The sequence below is a fragment of the Trichosurus vulpecula genome, chromosome 7 (assembly GCF_011100635.1).
Source record: "Trichosurus vulpecula isolate mTriVul1 chromosome 7, mTriVul1.pri, whole genome shotgun sequence".
NCBI classification, from domain to species: Eukaryota; Metazoa; Chordata; class Mammalia; order Diprotodontia; family Phalangeridae; genus Trichosurus; species Trichosurus vulpecula.
This window is the reverse complement of record NC_050579.1, coordinates 60,463,452-60,484,594: the sequence shown is the minus strand read 5'-3', so window position 1 is coordinate 60,484,594 and position 21,143 is coordinate 60,463,452. Positions and strand designations below refer to the sequence as shown.

Here is a 21,143-nt window from a genome sequence, read left to right as displayed (position 1 = left end):
AATAAAGGACAACAACTATGGACAGTTGAGTCACTTTATTTATATAATGCACAGTAATTTTTTTAAAAGCTTGGGGTGGGGATGGGGTGGGGTGGGGAGGTCTGACCCCAGGGTTGCCTTAGGGGGAGCCTAGCACACCTCTCCAGGTGAGAGAGGACTAGGAGGAGCAAGAGCCTTTGGAAACTCTACCTACTAGCCTGAGAGTAGTCCAGACTCTGATATCTGCATTTCAAGGCCTTTGTGCCTCGAGGCACTTAATGCTGATACACCCCTTTCCAGTAGCAGTGGCCTCCAGGAAGCTGTATAGTTAGAGGTCATGGGCTAGAAGCTCCTGGTCTCTAACCAGCTGGCCAGAGCTCCAGCTCACTGAGTTATTCCAGGTCTGTTTCCTCATCACCCCCATCAATCCATTTGGGACACTGCTCTGGGCTTCAAAAGTGTCCAGGGGGGATATGAGGCAATGACTGGATTAGAACCAGGTGGAGTTAATCAGGGAAGGCTTCATGGAAGGTTTTGAGCTAGGCTTTGAAGGAGAGCAAGGGGAAGCCACAGTGATATCACAGACCTCTTTCCTTTCCCCACCTGCCTTGCCATTTTGTTGTTTCCAAACTAGCTTAATTGAATTTCCTCTTCCCCAAAGTAGGGGACTCAAAGCCCACAGTGGGGGCAATTTACCCCACCTATAAAGGCTCCCTCCTCTCCCCCTAAGTCACTGACCCCCCTCTTCCCTACCAATCTTCACCCCCTAATTACTGCAATCTTTGTCTGATTACATGCCCTGATTGTGCAATTGCATTTTCTCATGTTAATTGCATAATTAAGACAAGCAATTACATGGGAAAATTTTAAATTAAAAAATTTATGAATTGTCATTGTGCTCTCTAAATGCAATAACTGCGTGCTGAGACCGACTCATTCCCCAGCATAGCCTCATTAGGAGGTTCAGGGCAGGCAAGGGTGATTTCTCAGGGCACAGTTCCACAGAAAGGATTGTCCTGGCACGGGGCGGGGGGACGCAACCTGCCATTTCTGCTCATAATGCTGCTAAGATAAGCATCTCTGTCTCCTTTTTCTGGCTAGAGCAGGAAGTCCAAAACTGCCAGTCCTGTAGGCTCTCAAGTACCAGGAAAGGAACAACAATATCTCAAACTCGACCTTTCCTTTCTTTTCCTCCTTCCACTCCTTTGGGGCTGCTTCCTCTCTTCCTTTATCTTCCCCTCCTCTCAAATCTCCCCCCCTCCCTTTCTTCTATACCTCCTCTGGCTTCCTGCCCCCTGTAGCTCTTTTTGAAAGGCTCCCGGCCAGGTAATGACATTCCAAGCACCTTCCCTCTCCCTCCTGCCCCTCTTTTGTCTCTTTCCAAACCTCTCCCAGAACTCTCTCCCCAGGGAAGCCTTCCCTGATTAGCTACACCTGGTTCTCATCCCTGCGTTGTCTCGCAGCTCCTCAGTCTGAGGTACAGTTTGCATGACATTAATTTGCAAGCATTTAAATATTTTTTGTATGTGTTTCCCACTATTTATGTAGCTGTCTCCCTAGTCAGGCTGGGAACTCAACTAGGACAAAGGACTATGTCTTCTCCTTCTGTGCAAGGGGACCTAACTTTATGCAACAGATGTATTCTTGACAAGCTCCATGTAAAATTCAATTTGGTAAATTGAAGCACATTTTAAATACACTCAGGGAACTGGATATTTAAAGAGCTCTAGCAGCAAATCTTGTTGTAAAGTGAAGAATCATGTTCTCATTTATATGTTAGGTAAATCTGGATTTTCATATGGAACCCTTGTGCTAGAGAATCTCTCCTGACATTTGGGGGGATTTTCTTATTCTTTGACTCAGTCCCTACCTCAGAAGCATGGGGAAATGTATGCCTGATATCCCTTCCCCCAGAATACTGAGACTGACTCTTTGTTTGCAAGTATGCACTTTACAATACTAGAGAACATTTTATTCAGAGGAGGAATAAACAATAAAGAAATGCTTGTGCAAGGAGTATATACAAATAGACAGGATCCTGTTTTTTTCTACATTGCATTTTCCAGGACCTGCCATAAGCAGATGCTTCTAGTACAGCTCAGTGACCACACATTTTGGGATTGGTCAACTAGACTGGCACAAACTCAAGTAGAAATGAAAAGGTTAAAACACAGAACAAGAAGAAGAGAAGGGGAGGAGAGAGATAGAACCGAAACAGAGAGAGACAGAGACAGAGAGAGAGATGAGACAGAGAGAGATTGAGGAGGGAGGGAGGGAAAGAAAGGAGGAAGGGAGGGAGAGAGACACACAAGCAGAGACAGAGACAGAGAGAGATTGAGAAGGGAGGGAGAGAGAGACAGAGAGAGGGAGGAGGGAGGGGAGAGCAGAGAGAAAGGAAGAGAGAGACAGACAGAGAGAGAGAGAAGGGAGAGAGGAAGAATGGAAGGAGGGAGAGAGGGAGGGGAGAGGGAGAGAGACAGAGGGAGCTAGAGATAGAGGGAGAGAGGAAGGAGGGGAAGAGAGAGGGGGAGAGAAAGAGACAGAGAGAGATTGGGGAGGGAGGGAGGGAGAGGGAGAGACACAGAGAGGGGGGAGGGAGGAGAGAGAGAGAGGGAGAGGGAAAGGGGGGGAGAGAGAGAGAGAGAGAGAGAGAGGAAGGGAGGAAGGAGGGGGAGAGAGGGGGGAGAAAGAAAAACAGAGATAGAGAGAGATTGAGGAGGGATGGAGAGAGAGAGAGAAAGAGAGAGAGAGAGAGAGAGAGAGAGAGAGAGAGAGAGAGAGTGAGGAGGGATGGAGAGAGAGAGACAGAGAGAGAGACAGAGAAACAGAGACAGAGAGAGAGACAGAGACAGAGACAGAGACACAGAGACATGGAGAGACACAGAAGGTGGGGGGGGGAAGAGAGACAGATAGCCAGAGACACACAAAGACAGAGAGAAACAGAGATAGAGAGGGGAAATAGAAGAATAAAGACACAGAGAAACAAATGGCAGCTCTAAGGGGGCCCTCCATGAGCTGCATCTCCTCTGTCTAGGATGCTGATGTGCCTGTATTTCTTGATCCTTCTGAAGCTGTCTTTAGCTTGCAGATGACATGAGAGGCTAAGACTTCTCTCATCCTAGCTGATGCCAGGCCTGAGGACCTGATAATGTGCCCAATACAGCATATGGGATCCAACTCCTTTGTTTGGGGTATTGTAACTGTAGGACCACAGAACTCTCCCATCCAATGCCAAGAGAACATCTTGGTCACACACTAAGTTACAGAGCCTTTAGAGGTCATTCAATGGGCAAATCTTACATCTGTCTCTTCCTTGACTCTCAGCACTCTACAATAAAGCAGTCCTGGGGAGTGCTCTTAATCCCCAGCTACAAGTGGAATGGGAGCAGGGAGGAGCTTGACAGGGTGATTATGCTTGCCATATTTTGTATTTTCAATCCTTCTTGTTCTCAGTATAATACGAAGTCATGAAATAAATTCTTACTGACCTAAAAGGGGAGAGAGTCAATGAATAAGGTCTTGGAGTATTATGGTGAGTAGTTTGAACCCCAAACCAGATAGACTATCAGGGTAGCAGCTTGGGGTGCTCTAAAACTTGAATGAGTTATTAGAAAATGGAGATATTTTCCACTGAACAATTATATCCCAAAGCTCTATATAGATACTCAATTCTTGTTCGTGGTTGTGAGTTGTCAGGGCTCTGCTTTCTGGAATCCTCAGCCAGCAGCTCTAAGGGAACTGGACATCTTTTGGCTCCTCATATGACTCCCCCTAGCTCCCAGAAGGTGGCATCCTAGATCTCTCCATCCTGACTCCTGTAAATCTAGCTCCCAATGGGCAACATAAGCCTGTCCTTGAGGGGGAAAAAAGATGCCGTAATAAACTTTTCTTGGTCTCCTTTTCACCGAGTGGAAAAGATAAAAACCTCCGAGGAGACGCTGCTCTTCTTTCATCACAGGAGCATAGATTTAGAGCTGGAAAGGGATCTTAAGAGGTCAAGTAGATCAACTCTTTCATTTTTCACATGAAAACTTTTGGCCTTTGACTTTAAGTGACCTGCCCATGGTCATAAAGGTAGTCATTAGTGGGGACTGAATTTGAATCCACAGCATGTGGGATTGTGACTCCAAATCCAGCATGCTTTCCACTGTGCTACTCCATAGTATGTAACAAGAGATATCTCATGAGTCTTTTATTCCCTTTTTGTAATTCTTTTGCTGAACTCTTCCTCACAAAAGGTTTCCCAGTGTGTGGCGCCATTCTCCATCTCCAAGAATATCCCAGTCACCAATTACCATGTTCTAGTAGAGTGACTATACATTTTAATAGCTTTTCTTCCTCAGACAGGGAGGAGTGTTTTCTGCTGGAGCAGGTACCTCTTGTTTGTTTAGAAACAACATAATTTTTCCCTAATTATATCTTTTAAATCCTAAAGAATCTCTCTGAGACAGCTATATAATTATTCAAATCAAATTACCCTATCCACACTCACGCCAATGCCCATATCCTGATGGTCAAAGGTGAAACGGGAGTGAGGGTCCAATCACACCACTGTAAAAGAGAGGCTCTAGGAGTAGTCATGTGTGCATTTCCTCATGGCATATAACTCCTAGGCAGGATGGGGATGGAAGGAATATCTGAGGTAATGATTACACCAACACTAAGTTGACTTTGGCAGTTGGGTGGTGCAATGGGTACAGTGATGAATTTGGAGTTAAGAAGAGTGGAGTTCAAATCCTACCTCAGTCAATTACTAGTTGTGTGATCCAGGTCTAGTCATTTCACTCTCAGCCTCAGTTTCCTCATGTATTGTGTTCCTCACAACAGAGAGTTGTGCCCAGTGACCCCCTAAGGTCCATCTTTTTCAGCTCTAAATCTGTAAAACTGTTCAGAGTGGGGCATACACGCTCTCCAGTGTACCCAGCCTAGAGCCCTGCATGGAGGGGGAATTCAGAGCAGGTCCCTTGACTGTTCTGCTTCCTTCTCTTCCTGTCCTTTTCTTGTGTCATCACCCAAAACCTTCATGAGACCTCCCTTTCCCTTTCATTACTTTCCCTACCTCCTCTTTTCCCCCATACCATCTTTTCTTTCTTCTTCCTCGTTTTTCCTTCCTTACCCTCACTTTCTCTTGGCCTTTTCTCTCCTCACACTGGTAATTCTTTTTCAGTTCAATAAACATTTATTAATAACAATAATAGCTAGCATTTATTAGGTACCTACTACATGCCAGGTATTATGCTAAGCATTTTACAAATATTATTTCATTTGATCCTCATAATCACTTTGGAAAGTAGGTGCTATTATTATCCCCATTTTATGGTTGAGGAAACAGAACTAGACAGAGATTAAGTGACTTGCCCAGGGTCACACATCTAGTAAGTGTCTGGGGCTGGATTTGAACTCAGGTCTTCCTGACTTGTGGCCCAGTACCCTATCTGTTGTGCTACCTACTTGTGTGTTATAACAGTATAGTCCAGGGGTGGGGAACTTGCAACCTCAATGTTATATATAGCCCTCTAGGTCCTCAAGTGGCCCTTTGACTGAGAAGGGCCACACTTGAGGACCTGGAGGGCCACATGTGGCCTTGAGGCTGTAGGTTCCTCACCCCTGGTAGAGGCCCCATTGACCCTGTCTATGGAGGAGACCTAGGATGATTGTATGTACCTCTCAGGTCCTGAAAACAACAGAATAGGAAGGCTTAAGGCAAAAGAGATACCATGGTAGCACGGCAGCTTCTGAGTTCTCTTTACTGGTGCCTACTGCTGGGTCTGCTGTTCCATCAATAATAAGGTGGTGTTAAACCTGAAAGTTTGGTTGAAGGAAACAACATAGCTAGGTGATAGAAAAATCCATGTTGTTTATTATTTTCCCTTAAAGCATAGCTAGGCTAGCTTACTTGTACGTACAAGGAGTCAGAGCACAAGCTCTGGCTGTCTGAAAAAAGCAATGAGAAAACTTATATATGTTATTTTAGCAGACTAGCAAGCCTGTATTACCTCACGTTTATGACCCCCATGTATGTTTAACCATGATACAGGAAGAAGATTTTCCTTAATGGAATAGAGTTGTAAAGGATATTGACAAAAGTCAGTTGAAACTACAGCCCAGCATCTCTGTGTCTCATTACATTCCATAACATAGTATATATCTGTAGAATATTAAGCAAGGTAATCTCTCTTGGGGTTAGGGTCTCATCCTTTAATGACTATCAGGGGTGAGAATGTCCTTAGGTCAGTCTAACCTGGCCTTGTTGACAGAGGTAAGGGTATTTCCTGAGCAAACTTTTAGAGAGAACAAAGAAGTTCAGGTCCTGGATCTTCTTCCAGTTACTGATTAATTCAGGCTCTGTGTCTGGTTGAAATTAGAAATGATATAAAATAGTATAATATTTTCCACATTTCCTCCTTTGGTCAAAGGCAAACTGAAAGTTTCACCTGAAGACCAAATAAGGTATGGAAAAACCTCTATCTTCCTCAGGGGTAAAGTTGTAAAAATCCTTATCTAGGTGGATTCAGGTTTTTTTTTTCCTTTCTGTGTTTGGACATCCCCAGAGATGGACAGTAATTGTAAACTACTTGTAAACAAGCAGAGGGAGTAAGTTGCAAGGGGTAATAAGCCAAAGACACCAAAAGTACAGGTAAACAGTCTTGGGAATGCAAGGGACTCAGAAAGGGAGCTGTCTTTCGTACAGGTTCTGGTCTAGAGTTTTGGGAGGGGCTGCCTGCATCTGATGCTGTCCCCTTCAGGCTCTTTGAAACCAAAGGGCAAGGTGTCCTATGGGCTCAGATATCCACTTGGGAGCAGGGGCAATCCTCAGATGTGATAGAAGGATCAAGGAGTCCATATCCACAAGTTGGCAGCTGAAGAAGTAGTCAGATCTGACAGGAGCTCCCAGAACACACATGATTTGATAATTGAGAGAAAAACAGCCAACATAGGTCCCAGCCATATAGGGCTAAGTTCAAACAAATACAATAAATGGTTCAGTATCCCAGCCACACAGGGCTGAGTTTAAACAATTACAATAAAGTTTTTTCTCACAATTCACAAAACTGCACAATTACATTAAGTACAGACCAAACCACTTAGACGGTTCACAATAGAGGGGGAAATTTGCATGTCACATGTTTTACATTTACACATTAGATAACCAAGAAAACTTAAACATGAACCATACAAAGTAATGCAATCATTATTAACAATGTTGACTAACATTAAACTTCAGTTATGCCATGTCTCTTTGATGGCATTTACAAAATAATCCACAAGCCATTCTTAACAAAAACTAAAATGTTTCTGATTTAATTCCACCAATTAATTGCTCAATGTGTATACAAAGTAACTTTAAATCACAGTTACATATTCCCAATGTCCATTTAAAGCAGCACGTTTTTTTTCAGATGCCTGATTGTAGTTATCTGGTCCCTAGATAGTAAAAAAGAGTTCTGCTTCTCTGGTTCAGATCTAGAAATTCTCAGACAATTCTAACTTACTTAATATAACTTAGTACAATCACTTAAATTTGGTTCTCCTTTTTTAAACTTCAGAGTATTTCAGTTTATATATCATCTGCTGTTCCTATCCTTACCTAAATTTCATACCTGGTATAAGAATCCTTTAAAATATGAAGGTCCAACCATAAATTGAATTCATCTTCCTTTTAAAATTATCAGACAGATACTTTAATAAAGGAAATATAATTTTACTTGTACTAGTATCTTACAAAATTTTGTACAAAAATCCATATTTAAGATCTTATTAACAAAACACACTTATTAGATTGAATTTCCATGATTGATAAATTTTGGAGCCAATCATACACATCTGTATATAATTCTTAGAGGAATTAATCTGATCCTACTGCCTTTTCCTCAAAATTTGCTATCCTATTTTTTTTAAACTTTTTTTTTTTTTTGCTTTTTGGCAGGGCAGTTGGGGTTAAGTGACTTGCCCAAGGTCACACAGCTAGTACATGTGTCAAGTGTTTGAGGCCGGATTTGAACTCAGGTCCTCCTGACTCCAGGGCCGGTACTCTACTGACTGCGCCACCTAGCTGCCCCTACTATCCTATTTAATTAGACATTTATCACATTACATCTTTGCCTTATTACTTTGTCTAATTATTTCCTCCTTTTGGAGGATGTTATCTCTATATTATTTCAATCTTTATTTGGCCATGAACATAGGTTAAAATTGTAAGCTATTCATTCCTGAATCCTATTATAATAACTCAGAGATATTCCAATATTCATCTATTACCTAATAGATTTAGCATTGTGCTTACAAAACTTCTTGATAATATAAATTTGCTATGAAACAAAAGAGGGAAAATGTCATATATCTTAACAGAAGGAAAGAACTTCCTTAGCTCTATTTGATTCCAGGCATGAGTCATATCTGTTAGCCAATCATATAGTCACTAGGTGCTGAAAGCAGGGCTTAGGAGTAATCAGGTGTGGATTTTTCTTTTCAGAAAGGAAATAGCAGAATTGGGAAACAGAGTCAGGAAGATCCTACCTAGCCTGTGTCCAAGGTCATCTTCAAAACTTTTTCCCAGGCACAGATATCCACCTTTAAAGTTCTCAGCCTGTAATGCCTGCCATTCCACTACTGGCTTTATGTGACCTATCCCCGTGATCAGAGCTTAAAACAATATTAAATTGTAGTCCCATAAAATCTTAAATAGCAAATAAAAATCCTTCAGATAGGACTGTCCCAAATTTCTTTGAGCTAATAATTATCAAATCAAGCTACATAACTTTTCAGCCTTCTAGAATACTTTCTCACATTCTCAACTTAAAACATTTGAAACTAGTATTCCTTTGGGACAGGAGAGTCTTAGCTAACTCCTATTTGTCCCTAAACCTTCTTATCTGCCTTTTGTATTTCCAATCAAACCTTTATTTACCTTTCCAAATCTTTCAAACCCATTATTCAGTTTTCCTTTACATTTCAACCATAAGACAAAATAGCTCATAAATTAATGATTTTTACTAACATAACTGTCTGTACTGGAATCTATTCCAGCTTAAACAAAGCAAAGAGGTTAATGACAAACCTCATAGGTTGAGGAAAGGGACACTTCAGGAATCAACTCTTATACACATTGATAAGCTCTAACTTTTGCTTAAATCACAAACACATTTTCCAAAACATTTCTAGAATTATTTCCCTTCCTTAAAAACTGTTTAAAATTTATCCTGATGTTAAAATGAATACTCACTAAACTTTCCTGAAGACAATTATTTAGAAGGTTTTAAAATGATAGACATCTCCTTCTTTTTCCTTAAAGCAAATTGACCCTTAAATGCTGGAATTCATTAACTAAGTTGGTGCCAAATGTCCTCATTCTCAAATATTGCACAGAATTCCTAGATATTACAAAGTTCCTTAGTCAAAAACGTGTTGTAATGTGGAGGACACTTAGTTTCTATAATTACATACCCAATTAAATTAACCTTATCACAATAACAAAGTCTACCAGGACTTTAAAAACTTTTTCCATAGCAATTCCCCTACACAGAAAGCTTTATACAAGATTGACAAGACTTCATAACTAGATGGTTTCAAAAGTTCTTATTTCAATTAACAACCTCAATTTCTTAATTAGGCACAGTTCTTAATCTAATAACATCTAGATTATAAGAGGAATTATTTTTCTAACAGCATAGGTAATGCAATGTCAACCAAGTTGCATAATATAACAAATTTAGAAATACAAGTACACCACAAGCAATTATCATGTATTTAAAACTTGAAACAGACTATAACTTAGTTGGATGAGCAAATCAAATATGAATTCATAATCACTAATGGCAACATTTTAATTTCGAAGGCCCAATACTCTTAGCGTTGTAAAAGATTATCACATTTTTCAATATTGCTGATACATCTGTTTGTCAAATTATACAATTTAGAAACGTAACAATGCCCAAAACATAATTATGCATTTTAAAACTTGAAACAACCCAATTTATCACCTAAATTTATCAATTTAGGTGAATGCATTTCCAAATCTCCTTGCACAGATAATCTTTCATCTCATCATTTGAAACTATAACTTTAAATTACCACATATATTCTCATAATAGAAAACTTTTTCACACAGAAAGTCTGTTCTTATGGTTAAATATCAGTATTATTTCTTATTAGAACCAAATACAGTAGCTCCAAATTCTATCGCATCCCTTTAAAAACCCAATTCACATATATCAAAATCAGATTAAAATCGCTATAATATCATTTCTTACCACACAATGGTCTTCTCAAATTTCACAATCTAAGAGAATTTTAGAGATACAATGCAATTTTAGAAATACAGAAACAATTTTCAGATGACATCAATTGCGTTTCCAGATTACCACATATAGAAATTATTCAGCTTATTACTTTTGGTATTCAAAAACCACTTCAAAAGTTAACAATTATGTTAAATTAAAGAGACATAATAATAATGTTGTATCTAACATATATCAGACTTTATGTTAAGCATTTTATAATCATTATCATCCTGATCCCATAACAACCATCATTATTACTTTCCCTTTACAAATCGGGAAACAGGTCAAACAGAGATTAAAATATAGTTTTGCAATTGGAACAAAGAAGTGTGAAGTTACCTAGAGCAGAAGCTAGTATCCCAGTGGTGACAATTCTGGGAGGCAGAAAGTCCAAATCCATCTACCTTGCCCTTCCCCTACAACTGCAGAAGTTACTGAGCCTAGGGCAGTTTGCAGCTGCTAGGTTCAGAGTGGGCAGAATGCACAGGACCTGGGTGACATTTCCAAGCTTTGCCAAAAAGAATGGGCTACAAAGGTACCCAGGGGCACAGGACTGTCATGATACTGTCAGTCTGTGAATTTCTGTCCTTCTCCTCCTTTTGCAAGGTGGGGAAGGGTGATTTAAATTTTCCCTACAGTTCTCCTGCATTCTCTTAGCCTAATCTGATCTACAATGAGAGGAGTTTGTTTTAGCTGCTTTAACTTTTACTGCAGCTCTGGCTCAGTCAGAGACAAGACAACAATGGTGAAAGATCTCAATGATTTTAACTCCAGTAAACTTCACCTAAGTGATCAGCATTGGGAGGGTGTTTTAGCACCAGTGAGAGTTCCTGGAGTGATCTATAGTCTCAGGAGTTCTGTCCCCAAATCCAACCAACCAATTTCCAAACTTTTAATGAATAATCAATCCCAGAATCTGTTAAAATGTTTCAGCTCTATTTTTTTTCTTCAAGTCCGGTTGGCCAGACCAGACATTGAAAAAGAAAAAAGAGTCTCTGTTTCCCTAACTGCAGCCTTAGAATTTTCTGGCTACCTGTGTTTCAGATTTTACGTGGTATAGACATTTCACAGCACAGGCTCTCACACAGACAGTTAACAGACAATTAACAAAACAAATACAGAACAAATACTGACTGAGCTCAGAGTTTAAACAACAGAGAATTAGAAGCTTTCATGAGTTGGCTATTAGTATCCCTATGGTCTTTGGGGAAGCCTTGGTGTTCCTGATTTTTCTGACTCTCCATATCCTATCCCTTAGGAAGGGGGAAAGGGGAGATGGAAGAGGACTAGGGCAGGTAAGGGAAGGCTAGGAGTAAGGATAAAATGCATTTATCCTCCCCATAATCAGAGCCTTTAAGGGAAGGAAGCAGGAATAGGGCAGAAGGCAAAAACAGAGCCCTTAAGGAAAAGGAGGAAAAAGGGGAAGGGAAGGAAGAGAGAAGGCAATGGTAGCAGAACAGAGTTATCTCCCTCCAGATCAGAGCCTTTCCTGGGAGGTGGAGGGGGTAACAGCAAAATGCAGTTTTTCTCCCCAGGATCAGGGCCTCCAAGGGAAGGAAGGGAGGGAGGGGGTGAGGAATAGGGTGGAGGGAGTGGAGGAACAGTTGGACTTCTAATTCTAGTTTTTGACTGATCCATAGCTAATTTTCTAGATCAATCAGTGTTTCCAGGGGATCTATGTGCATTTGCCTGTAGATCTGTGTTTTACCATAGATTTGATCCCTGCCCCCAGAGCTAGCTTAAAGGGAATTTTCAGACTTCAACCAATTTTGTGGGAGTCCTTTTTGGAAGCTGGGAAGAGAGACAACTTACCCCCAACCTTGTCAAGGCCAAAATTCCAGGAAAAAATTAATCCTATGGCACCCAAAAGCATTGGCAAGCTTGGGCTGCATTGTCCTGTTTCCATCATTTCCATCTGAAAGTCACAGCACCATAACTGTTAAACCTTAAAATTTGGTTGAAGGAAACAACAGAGCTAGGCAATAGAAAAATCCATGTTGTTTATTATTTTCCCTTAAAGCATAGCTAAGCTAGCTTACTTGTATGTACAAGGAGTCAGAGCACAAGCTCTAGCTGTCTGAACAAAGCAATGAGAAAACTTATATACGTTATTTTAGCAGACTAGCAAGCCTGTATTACCTCACGTTTATGACCCCCATGTATGTTTAACCATGATACAAGAAGAAGATTTTCCTTAATGGAATAGAGTTGTAAAGGATGTTGACAAAAGTCAGTTGAAACTACAGCCCAGCATCTCTGTGTCTCATTACATTCCATAACATAGTATATATCTGTAGAATATTAAGCAAGGTAATCTCTCTTGGGGTTAGGGTCTCATCCTTTAATGACTATCGGGGTAAGAATATCCTTAGGTCAGTCTAATCTGGCCTTGTTGACAGAGGTAAGGGTATTTCCTGAGCAAACTTTTAGAGAGAACAAAGAAGTCCAGGTCCTGGATCTTCATCCAGTTACTCATTAACTCAGGCTCTGTGTCTGGTTGAAATTAGAAACGATATAAAATAGCATAATATTTTCCACAGTGGCTATGGTGAGAAGCTGTTGCAGGTCTCCTTCAGCCACAGGACACCCAACCGAAGAACACTTGGTGCCAAGAACTTCAGTCGGGGAGAGGTCCTGAGTCCAGGGCTCAGCATCATAAGGAGCCAGGAGATGAGCCTGAAGTTACAGCATTTTCACCTGACCCTTGTGAGAAATAATTCATTTGGACCCCTACCCTGTTCTAAGCAGCATTAATTAGTTTGATATTTTACATAAACCGAATAGGGATAGATAGATTCTTATGGTAAACCTCAAACTTTAACATGATGTTCACTACTTGTTTATCAATTATGAAACTCACTTATGCAACCACAAGAATTCTGACAGATATCTCTGTCCTGTTTTATTCAAATTTCATATCCCAACCCAGCATGGGTGAGATGCCGATGTTTTAGAAAGTCCCCCAACTTATTTTTGTACCTCTGGACCATCCTCTCTTGTCCAACATGAACAGATGACCATATTATGACCACTTAGTCAGCGGAGATGCCCCATGCTTCACTCAACTTGTCACCCCTCTCCCCCATTGATATGTCATTTTTGGCCCTCAAAAGCAAAGTCTATCAACCAATGAGATTCTGTATTTTGCCATGCCTCTTTTGTATATTTGGGTATCAATTTCTATAAAAACAAGGTCCTGGAAGAAGGGGACATCTCAGATGATGAGGAAGATCTGAGGTCTACTTCATCAAAGGAGACCATGGACCCTTTAATAAAATACCATTGGCTCAGAGCTCTGCCTCAATCTCTTTTATTGTAAGTTGGATAATTTTTTTTAATTAAGATTTTTTTATTTTTAGTTTACAACAGTCAGTTCCACATGATTTTGAGCTCCAGATTTTCTTCCTTCCTCTCCCCCTCCTCCTCCCCAAGATGGCTTGGAATCCAATATATCTTCCACATATAACTTCGCATTAAACTTATTCACACAATAGTCAAGTTGTAAAGTAGAATTATGACCAATGGAATGATTCAAGAGAAAGAAGAAACAAAACAAAACAAAACTAACAAAAGAGAAAAAAGAAGAAAAAAAAAGGAGAACAAATAGTTTGCCTCAATCTGCATTCAGACTCCATAGCTCTTTCTCTGGGTGTAGCCAGCTCTCTCCATCATGAGTCCTTTGGAGTTGTCTTTGAACCTTGTATTGCTGAGAAGTGCCAAGTCTATCAAGGTTAGTCATCACAGAATCAATATATCTGTGGTTGTGTACAATGTTCTCCTGGTTCTGCTCCACTCACTCAGCATTATATCATGTGGGTTTTTCCAGTTATTATAAAGTCTGTATCTTCCCCATTTCTCATAGCACACTAGTATTCCATTATAATCATATACCACAACTTGTTTAGCCATTCCCCAATTGATGGGCATCCCTTTGATTTCCAATTCTTTGCCACCACAAATAGAGCAGCTATAAATATTTTTGTACATACAGGTCCCTTTCCCACTTGTGTGATCCTTTGGGATACAGCCCTAGAAGTGGTATTGCTGGGTCAAAGGGTATGCACATTTTTATAGCTCTTTGGGCATAGTTCCAAATTGCTCTCCAGGATGGCTAGATCAGTTCACAACTCCACCAAAGGTTGGATAATTTTAATCCTGCTGGATTAGGGAAATCACAGCCTGCTGGAAAGGGAAATCAAAACCTGTAAATAAGCATGTTTTCTATGCTCCTTTGACCACTTAGAAGAAAAGCAGATATATAGAACTAAACAAACCAATGGTATCTTCCATAGATTTGGAGGGGCTATGTATTGTTTTAGGGCTGCCTGTGTCTAGGGGAAGCTGTGAGCAGATAGCCTTGCAGGAGATATTTCATTGCTCTGATCCATTCATTCTGGGTCATGGGTAAAATACCATCTACAGTTAAGCATGCTCTCTGTCTCTTCCTATGGGGAAGTGACTCCATTATGTCAAGATCACGTAAAGAGGGCACGGTGAAATATAGAAAGTTCAAGGAGAGGTACGCTTTCACCAGAAGAATGTCAGGTCAAGAGCTAATTCTAATTGGACAAATCCAAATTAAACACACCCCTTAGAAAGATGAAACTGATGAGGCCACAATCTCTGGGAACCCCCTTGAACCTGGAATAGTCTCTGGAGCCCCCTTGAACTCTCCTTGAGTCTTCCAACTGGATCTGGCCTTCCCCTAAGGCCATGGGCTTTGCATTATCATTGGGCCCAAGTCTCTGCCTAACCTAGCCCTCTATTGTCCAGCTGTTTCCCCACACTTAATACTGATCAAAATATCTATACCCTAGCTCTGTTACCCCAGCCCTCTATTGTCTGTATGTCTCCCTGTAGCCTTCAGCTATTTCCCACCCTGGAGTCTGACCTTATCCCAGTCCCATCAAGCTGCTCCTTAGACTTCTCAACTCCCTCCCTAAACCCCTCTAGTCACCCCAGACCACCCCTCAATCCCTCCCACAATCTTTGTGTATATAATCTCCATCTTGCCTCCATGAAGGCGCTCAGATTCAATCTAATTCAGTAGGTTGAATCTGGCCTGCTTGTGGAAACAGGCGTCACAAAGGGTGGGATTTCTTAAGACAACCCATTATGGTGAATCCCTAATAAACTTTGTCTTATCCCTTGGCTGAGAAGGCTTGAATCGAATTCTTTCGGCAGGACCTGGTGTGTCGGTACTTTGGGGTGTTGAGCACCTCTCAACCCCAAACCTCTTCAAAACCACATAGCCAACCACAGAGAGAGAGAGAGAGAGAGAGAGAGAGAGAGAGAGAGAGAGAGAGCACGCACACTATCTTGTCATTTCCCTTCATTAGGGTGGAGTGAATAGGTGTCAGATAAGGTGGGATTTCCCAGCTCTTGATCCTGTTGAAGAGTATTAGGCTAGTGGCTAGGAGGGGTGTCTTGTGATCTGAAAAAGTTCTGTGCTAGGTCTTAGGAATACAAATAGATGGTATGGATCTTGCTCTGGAGGAGTTTACAACCTAGGAAATGGGTGGGGTGATGGTGGTAAGGCAGAAAGTACACTGGAGTTGGGTCTTGAAAGGAGAGGGGAACTTCATAGACGAAGATTGATTAGATGGGGAAGAAGGGACTACGTAAGACATGGGGGACCTCAGGAGCAAAAGACCCAGAAAATGGAGCATTTGGTTGGAACAAAATGTACGTGAAGGGGGAATCATTGGGAATAAAGTTGAAAAAGATAAGATTGGAGTCAAACCGTGGAGAGGTCTTGAATGCCAAGATACAGAATCTATACTTTATTCCCTAGGCAATGGTGAACTACTGAGGGTTTGAGGAGACAGGAGACAGGAGTGATATAATTAGAGCAGTACATTATGGGCATTAGTGTTAAAGAATCATTAGGAAAGTCAGACACCAGATACAGTGAAACCATTTCAAAGGCTATTAAAATAAACTAGGAGAGAAGAGATGGGGACCTGAACTATAGTGGTTTCTGTGAGCCCTCCTCCCTGGTCTCACCACCATGCTGTGGAGGTGCCTCTCTGGAATGCTGAGGCTTCTGGGGGATTGTGACATCAAAGCAGGTCAGCCAATAGCAGCTCCTCTCCTGTGGCCCAGCCCCTTGTCTTTCAATTGCTTGGGGGCTTGTGTTTTCATTTTTGACTGTCAGGGCCTGGGGTTGTTGGCTTACCTTGCTCCAGAGTATGACGTCAACTGACTCCATCTAAGCAAGTGGTGGTTGCCTTCCCAAACCACAATGTGGCTAACTGTCAAGCTTCTCTTAGGCAGGAGGTGCTTACTCCAAGTCTCAGAGAATGAGAAAGTATTTATGTTAAAACGACTAGTGTCGAAACAGCTTCATGTCCCCGAGAAACAGCAGCGGCTACTCTTCAGAGGCCAGGTCCTGGCTGATAACAAGCGTCTCTCCGACTACTGTATTGGACCCAATTCTACCCTCAATGTGATCCTCCGTCCCTTGGAGAAGGCATCCCCTGAGAGGCCTTCCCAGTCTCAGTCTCCTTCTCAGTCCCAGTCCTTGTGGCCTCAGCTTATGAAGATTCTGGCCAAACATTTTAGCCCACAGGATGCAGAGAAAGTCCTTAGCCAGCTAAAAGATGAGCACAAGAAGTGTCTGCAACACATGAGCCTGGACGACCTGGAGCGAATCTCAAAACTCTTACTTTCAGAAAAGAAGCACCTAGGAGCCTCTGGCTCTACTGTCCAGTCCAAAGGTGATATGGAGCCCCGAGGAGATATGAAATGCAATGTAGCACCCAAGGACGGCTTAAAACCAGAAAAGTCACCTGGTAAATAAACCTGACAAGTCTGAAATTATTTACGATGTGGGTATTTTTTGTTGTTACAGTATGTTTCCTGGAGACTTTTTTTCTCCCAAATTCCCTTTTATAGACACCCTCTCCTATCTCTTCAATATGCCAGGCTAGTTATTGGAAGCTATGACTTCCAGTGAGCTCCTTATTGTCTCTATGACTTAGTTTTCCTTTTTGGTAAAGTCATATTACCTCTTCTTTATTGGGGCCCCCAAACAGGAAGAAAGGATGGAATGAAGTACATTTACACATTTCCCAGAGCTAGACTCTAGAGCACAGGTTTTTGTTTTTGTTTTTTTTTTTTGAAGGGGGAAGGCAGGGCAATTAGGGTTAAGTGACTTACCCGAGGTCACACAGCTTAGAGCATGCAGGTTTTTAATCTAGAGTTCAGATCCTTAAATTTCAGGGGCTCCATAAACTTGGACTGGGAGAACTTACATCTTTTAGTTTCACTAACCTTTAACTGAAACTTAGCATTTTTTTTCAAATATGAAGGCAATAAACGTTTTTCTGAGAAGTGGGGCTTCACCAGATTGGCAAAAGGAGACCATGAAACCCAAAAGGTTAACAACCCCTGGCCTAGAAGAATATATCAAATTGTACACTTGTCCTCTCCTCCAAGGGCTGAGTGATCCCTCCTCTCTTTGGGGAAATCTTCCAAGTCATTAGGAAGTGTCTTCAAGGATTCAGGCCTCCTAGAGGAGTAGAAATAACACAGTCCATCAAGCCGTGGATGGGCATAGAAGCTAGCTTAACAGCTCTTGTAACCCCAAGGTGAAAGAAGCAGGTGGGGGTTGTTTTCTAAGTGGTTGTCTGAAGCAGAAAAAGGAATATTCAGCTCAGGTTCTTAGTTAATTAATGAGTAATTAATTAATTTAATTATATAAATATATATAATAAAAACTATAAATATAGAACTAATTAAATAATAATAATAGCTGGCATTTCTATAGCACCTACTATGCGACAGGTACCGTATTAAGTGTTTTACAGATATCTCATTTATCTTCACAACAACCCTGGCAGATAGGTCTTCTTACTGTTACTTTAAATTTTTAAAAAATTTTTAACCTTCATTAAAAAAATTAAATTCCAAATTCTCTCCCTTTTTCCAGGGTAAGTGCTATTATAATCCCTTCTACAGTTAAGGAAACTGAGGCAGGCATAGGTTAATTGAACTTGTCCAGGGTCACATAAGCTTAGTAGGTCTCTGAGGCTGAATTTGAACTCAGGCCTCTTCCTGACTTCTTAGCCCAATATCATCCTATCCACTGTGCCGCTTAACTGCCTCCTGGCGTATGTAGACTGGGGACAAAACCAGGAACATGCTTTGGGGCTTGTTCTCCTAAGGTCCGGGAATGCTACTGTCCTTGAAACCTTCTGCTCTAGCCTGCACTAGAGGGTGGGACAGTAGGTGCGGTTGGTGTTGCTACTGAGCAATCTCTTTGTTCACCACCAGATGGCGCGCCTAGGTCCACATCCCAAGGCTTCCTTTAGAGACTTTACGAATCCACAGTTTGGGACTCTTGTCTGGGGTATCAATGGCTTCCAGCCCCTGCCCATAAAAGAACACATTGGCCTGGGTTTCCCAAGATTCCCATTGGTTCCCAGACTCCTATTCTCTTCCCAGGCCCAATCTTATATAGTCCGGTGTTGAAAATAGAGATTTAAGCTTAAACTTGCACTAAGAATTTTGGGATGCCCCACCAAATGATGACCATAAATTATGTCATGACTTTATCAAAATGGTCCAACCCTCATCCTGTTTAGATTCTCATCTCCTCTGGAACTTTGCGTGACACAGAGAACTGCCCATTTTGATTTATGGATTACCCTTACTGAATGGATTCTAAAATAAAGATGCCCCATTATCCCATGAACCTGGGGGAGAAGCTAAGAGCAGCCACTCTGATAAAGTCTGAAATCTCTCTATTCCCCACCCTCAGGAGCTGTCCTTAGCAAGGGCTGAGTTCCCTGCTTTATTTTTGCCAAGAGAGAAATTATGGTGGAGAGCCCGGGCTTGGAGGTGGGGAGAAGAAGGGGGGAGGGAGCAGCTTTTCCCAATGTCAAAGTCATCAAGAGAGGAAAGGGAACAGAAGGGAGAGCTTTTGATGCTTGGCTAACAGTTTGCACAGGTGGGCGTAACCCCAGGGTCTGGGGGTGGGCCCCCATGATCAAGTACAGCAGCCCCAGAGTCATTGCCAGTTGGAGTGTGAGGCAACCTTTCCTGGCATCCCTTCCTGGGCCTCTTTTGGAGAGTTTCCCATAAAGTGCATGGCTGCCTTTGTTTTAAATGCCCCTGTACAGAACAACATTACACACCACACCAGCTTCTTGGCAACTCTCTTTAATTTGTCAGCTCCATTTATGTTAATCCCCCGAGGCTACGCAAGACACACACACTTCCTATCTTTCTGGCGCCTCTAAGATGGAAATAATTTAGGCAAATACAAAAAGAAAGAAAACCTGGAATAAACCACAGCTGTTTCAAAAGTGGGTTAACCTTTCAGGTTAATATTACCTGTAGTACCTATCCAGCAGGGTTTTTGCAAGACAACGTGCGACATCCCGATGTGCGGATGTGAAGCTGTTTGGTGGTGCTATGGATCGGGTGCTGGGTGTTTAAATCTGCCTTTAGATACTAGCTGTGTGACTCTGGGCAGGGCCTTAGCTTCCTCATTTGTAAAATGTAAAAAAAAAAAAAATAGCACCTACCTCTTAGGGTTGTTGTGAAGATAAAATAAGATTATAGTTACAAAAGTAATGTGCAAGTCTCAAAGCACTATTATATAAATGTTAGCTACTATCATTAAACATCACTGATTTTTGTATCCCAGTGCCTGGTACATAGTAGGCACTTAATAAGTGTTTATTGATTGAACAAATCAAATGTCAGCTATCACCATCATCATTAATGAGAGGGGCAGACCCCAGGTAAGCCCTCTATGAGGAATGGAACAACAGTTGTTTTGAGTGACCTGGGCACTTTCCTCCCTCCCTATTCCGTGTTTTGTGTGATCCATTGGTGGGTTGACTTCTTGAAAGGCAGCTGGGCAAGGGGTTGGAATGGGTTGATTGTTGTGGTGTGTCTTGATTTCTCTTTCTTTTGGCAGCGTGTTTTGGTAGGAAGCACACTGACTCTGGAGTCAGAAGATTATTCATCCCACCTCAGACACTACCTGTGTGACCTTGGGTAGGTCACTTAAAGTCCTTAAGCCTCAGTTTCCTCATTGGTAAAATGAGGCAGAGAAGGGAGGTGGATGAGATGATCTCCAAGGTCCCTTCCAGGTTTATGGTCCTGTATTCAGCCAGTAAGCTGAATTCTGTAGAGTTTATGAAAGAGATAATGTGTAATAAGTCTGGAAAGCTAAGCTTGTGAAGAGAGATTTAAGGACCAAAGAGAGGTTTGTGTTTTAGCTTAAAGGTCCTTAGGAGCCCTTGAAGCATCTTGAGGAGTGACATGGTCAGACTCAAACTTTAAGAATATAATTTTGAACTGTGCATAACCTTTGGCCAGCAATACCACTACTAAGTCTGTATCCCAAAGAAAAAATTTTTAAAGGAAAAGGACCTATATTTACAAAAATATTTATGGCATCTCTTTTTGTGATGGTAAAGAATTGGAAATTAAGATGATGCCCATCCATTGGGGAATGGCTGAACAAGTTGTGGTATATGAATGTGATGGGATACTGTTATGCTACAAGAAATGATAATCAGGATGCTTTCAGAAAAGCCTGGAAAGACTTACATCAACTGATGCAGAGTGAAGTGAGTAGAACCAGGAGAACGTTGTACATAGTAACAGCAAATTGTAAGGAAAATCAACTGTAAATGACTTAGCTATTCTCAGCAGTACAAAGATACAAGACAGTTCTGAAGGACTCATGATGAAAATGCTATGTACCTTCAGGGAAAAAACTGATGGAGTCTGAACACAGATCAAAGCATACTCTTTTGGTCTATGTTTTCTTTTACAATATGACTAATATGGGAATATGTTTTGCATGACTGCAAAAAAGAGACTATAATTTTGGCAGTTATACAGAGAATAGATTGAAGAGGG

The 21,143-nt window shown here is 41.4% G+C and overlaps 1 protein-coding gene across 1 annotated transcript; it reads left to right on the top strand.

The window, feature by feature from the left end:
- The first annotated feature begins 16,403 nt into the window (after positions 1–16,403).
- On the top strand, positions 16,404–17,075 carry UBL4B (ubiquitin like 4B). Its single transcript, XM_036766289.1, has one exon. The coding sequence runs from the start codon at positions 16,504–16,506 to the stop codon at positions 17,059–17,061; it is 558 nt and encodes a 185-aa protein (XP_036622184.1). The 5' UTR covers positions 16,404–16,503; the 3' UTR covers positions 17,062–17,075.
- Positions 17,076–21,143: the final 4,068 nt, after the last annotated feature.

Bases quoted from the DNA above. Each gene is read 5' to 3' on its own strand.
- UBL4B (XM_036766289.1), top strand. From the start codon at position 16,504: ATGTGGCTAACTGTCAAGCTTCTCTTAGGCAGGAGGTGCTTACTCCAA.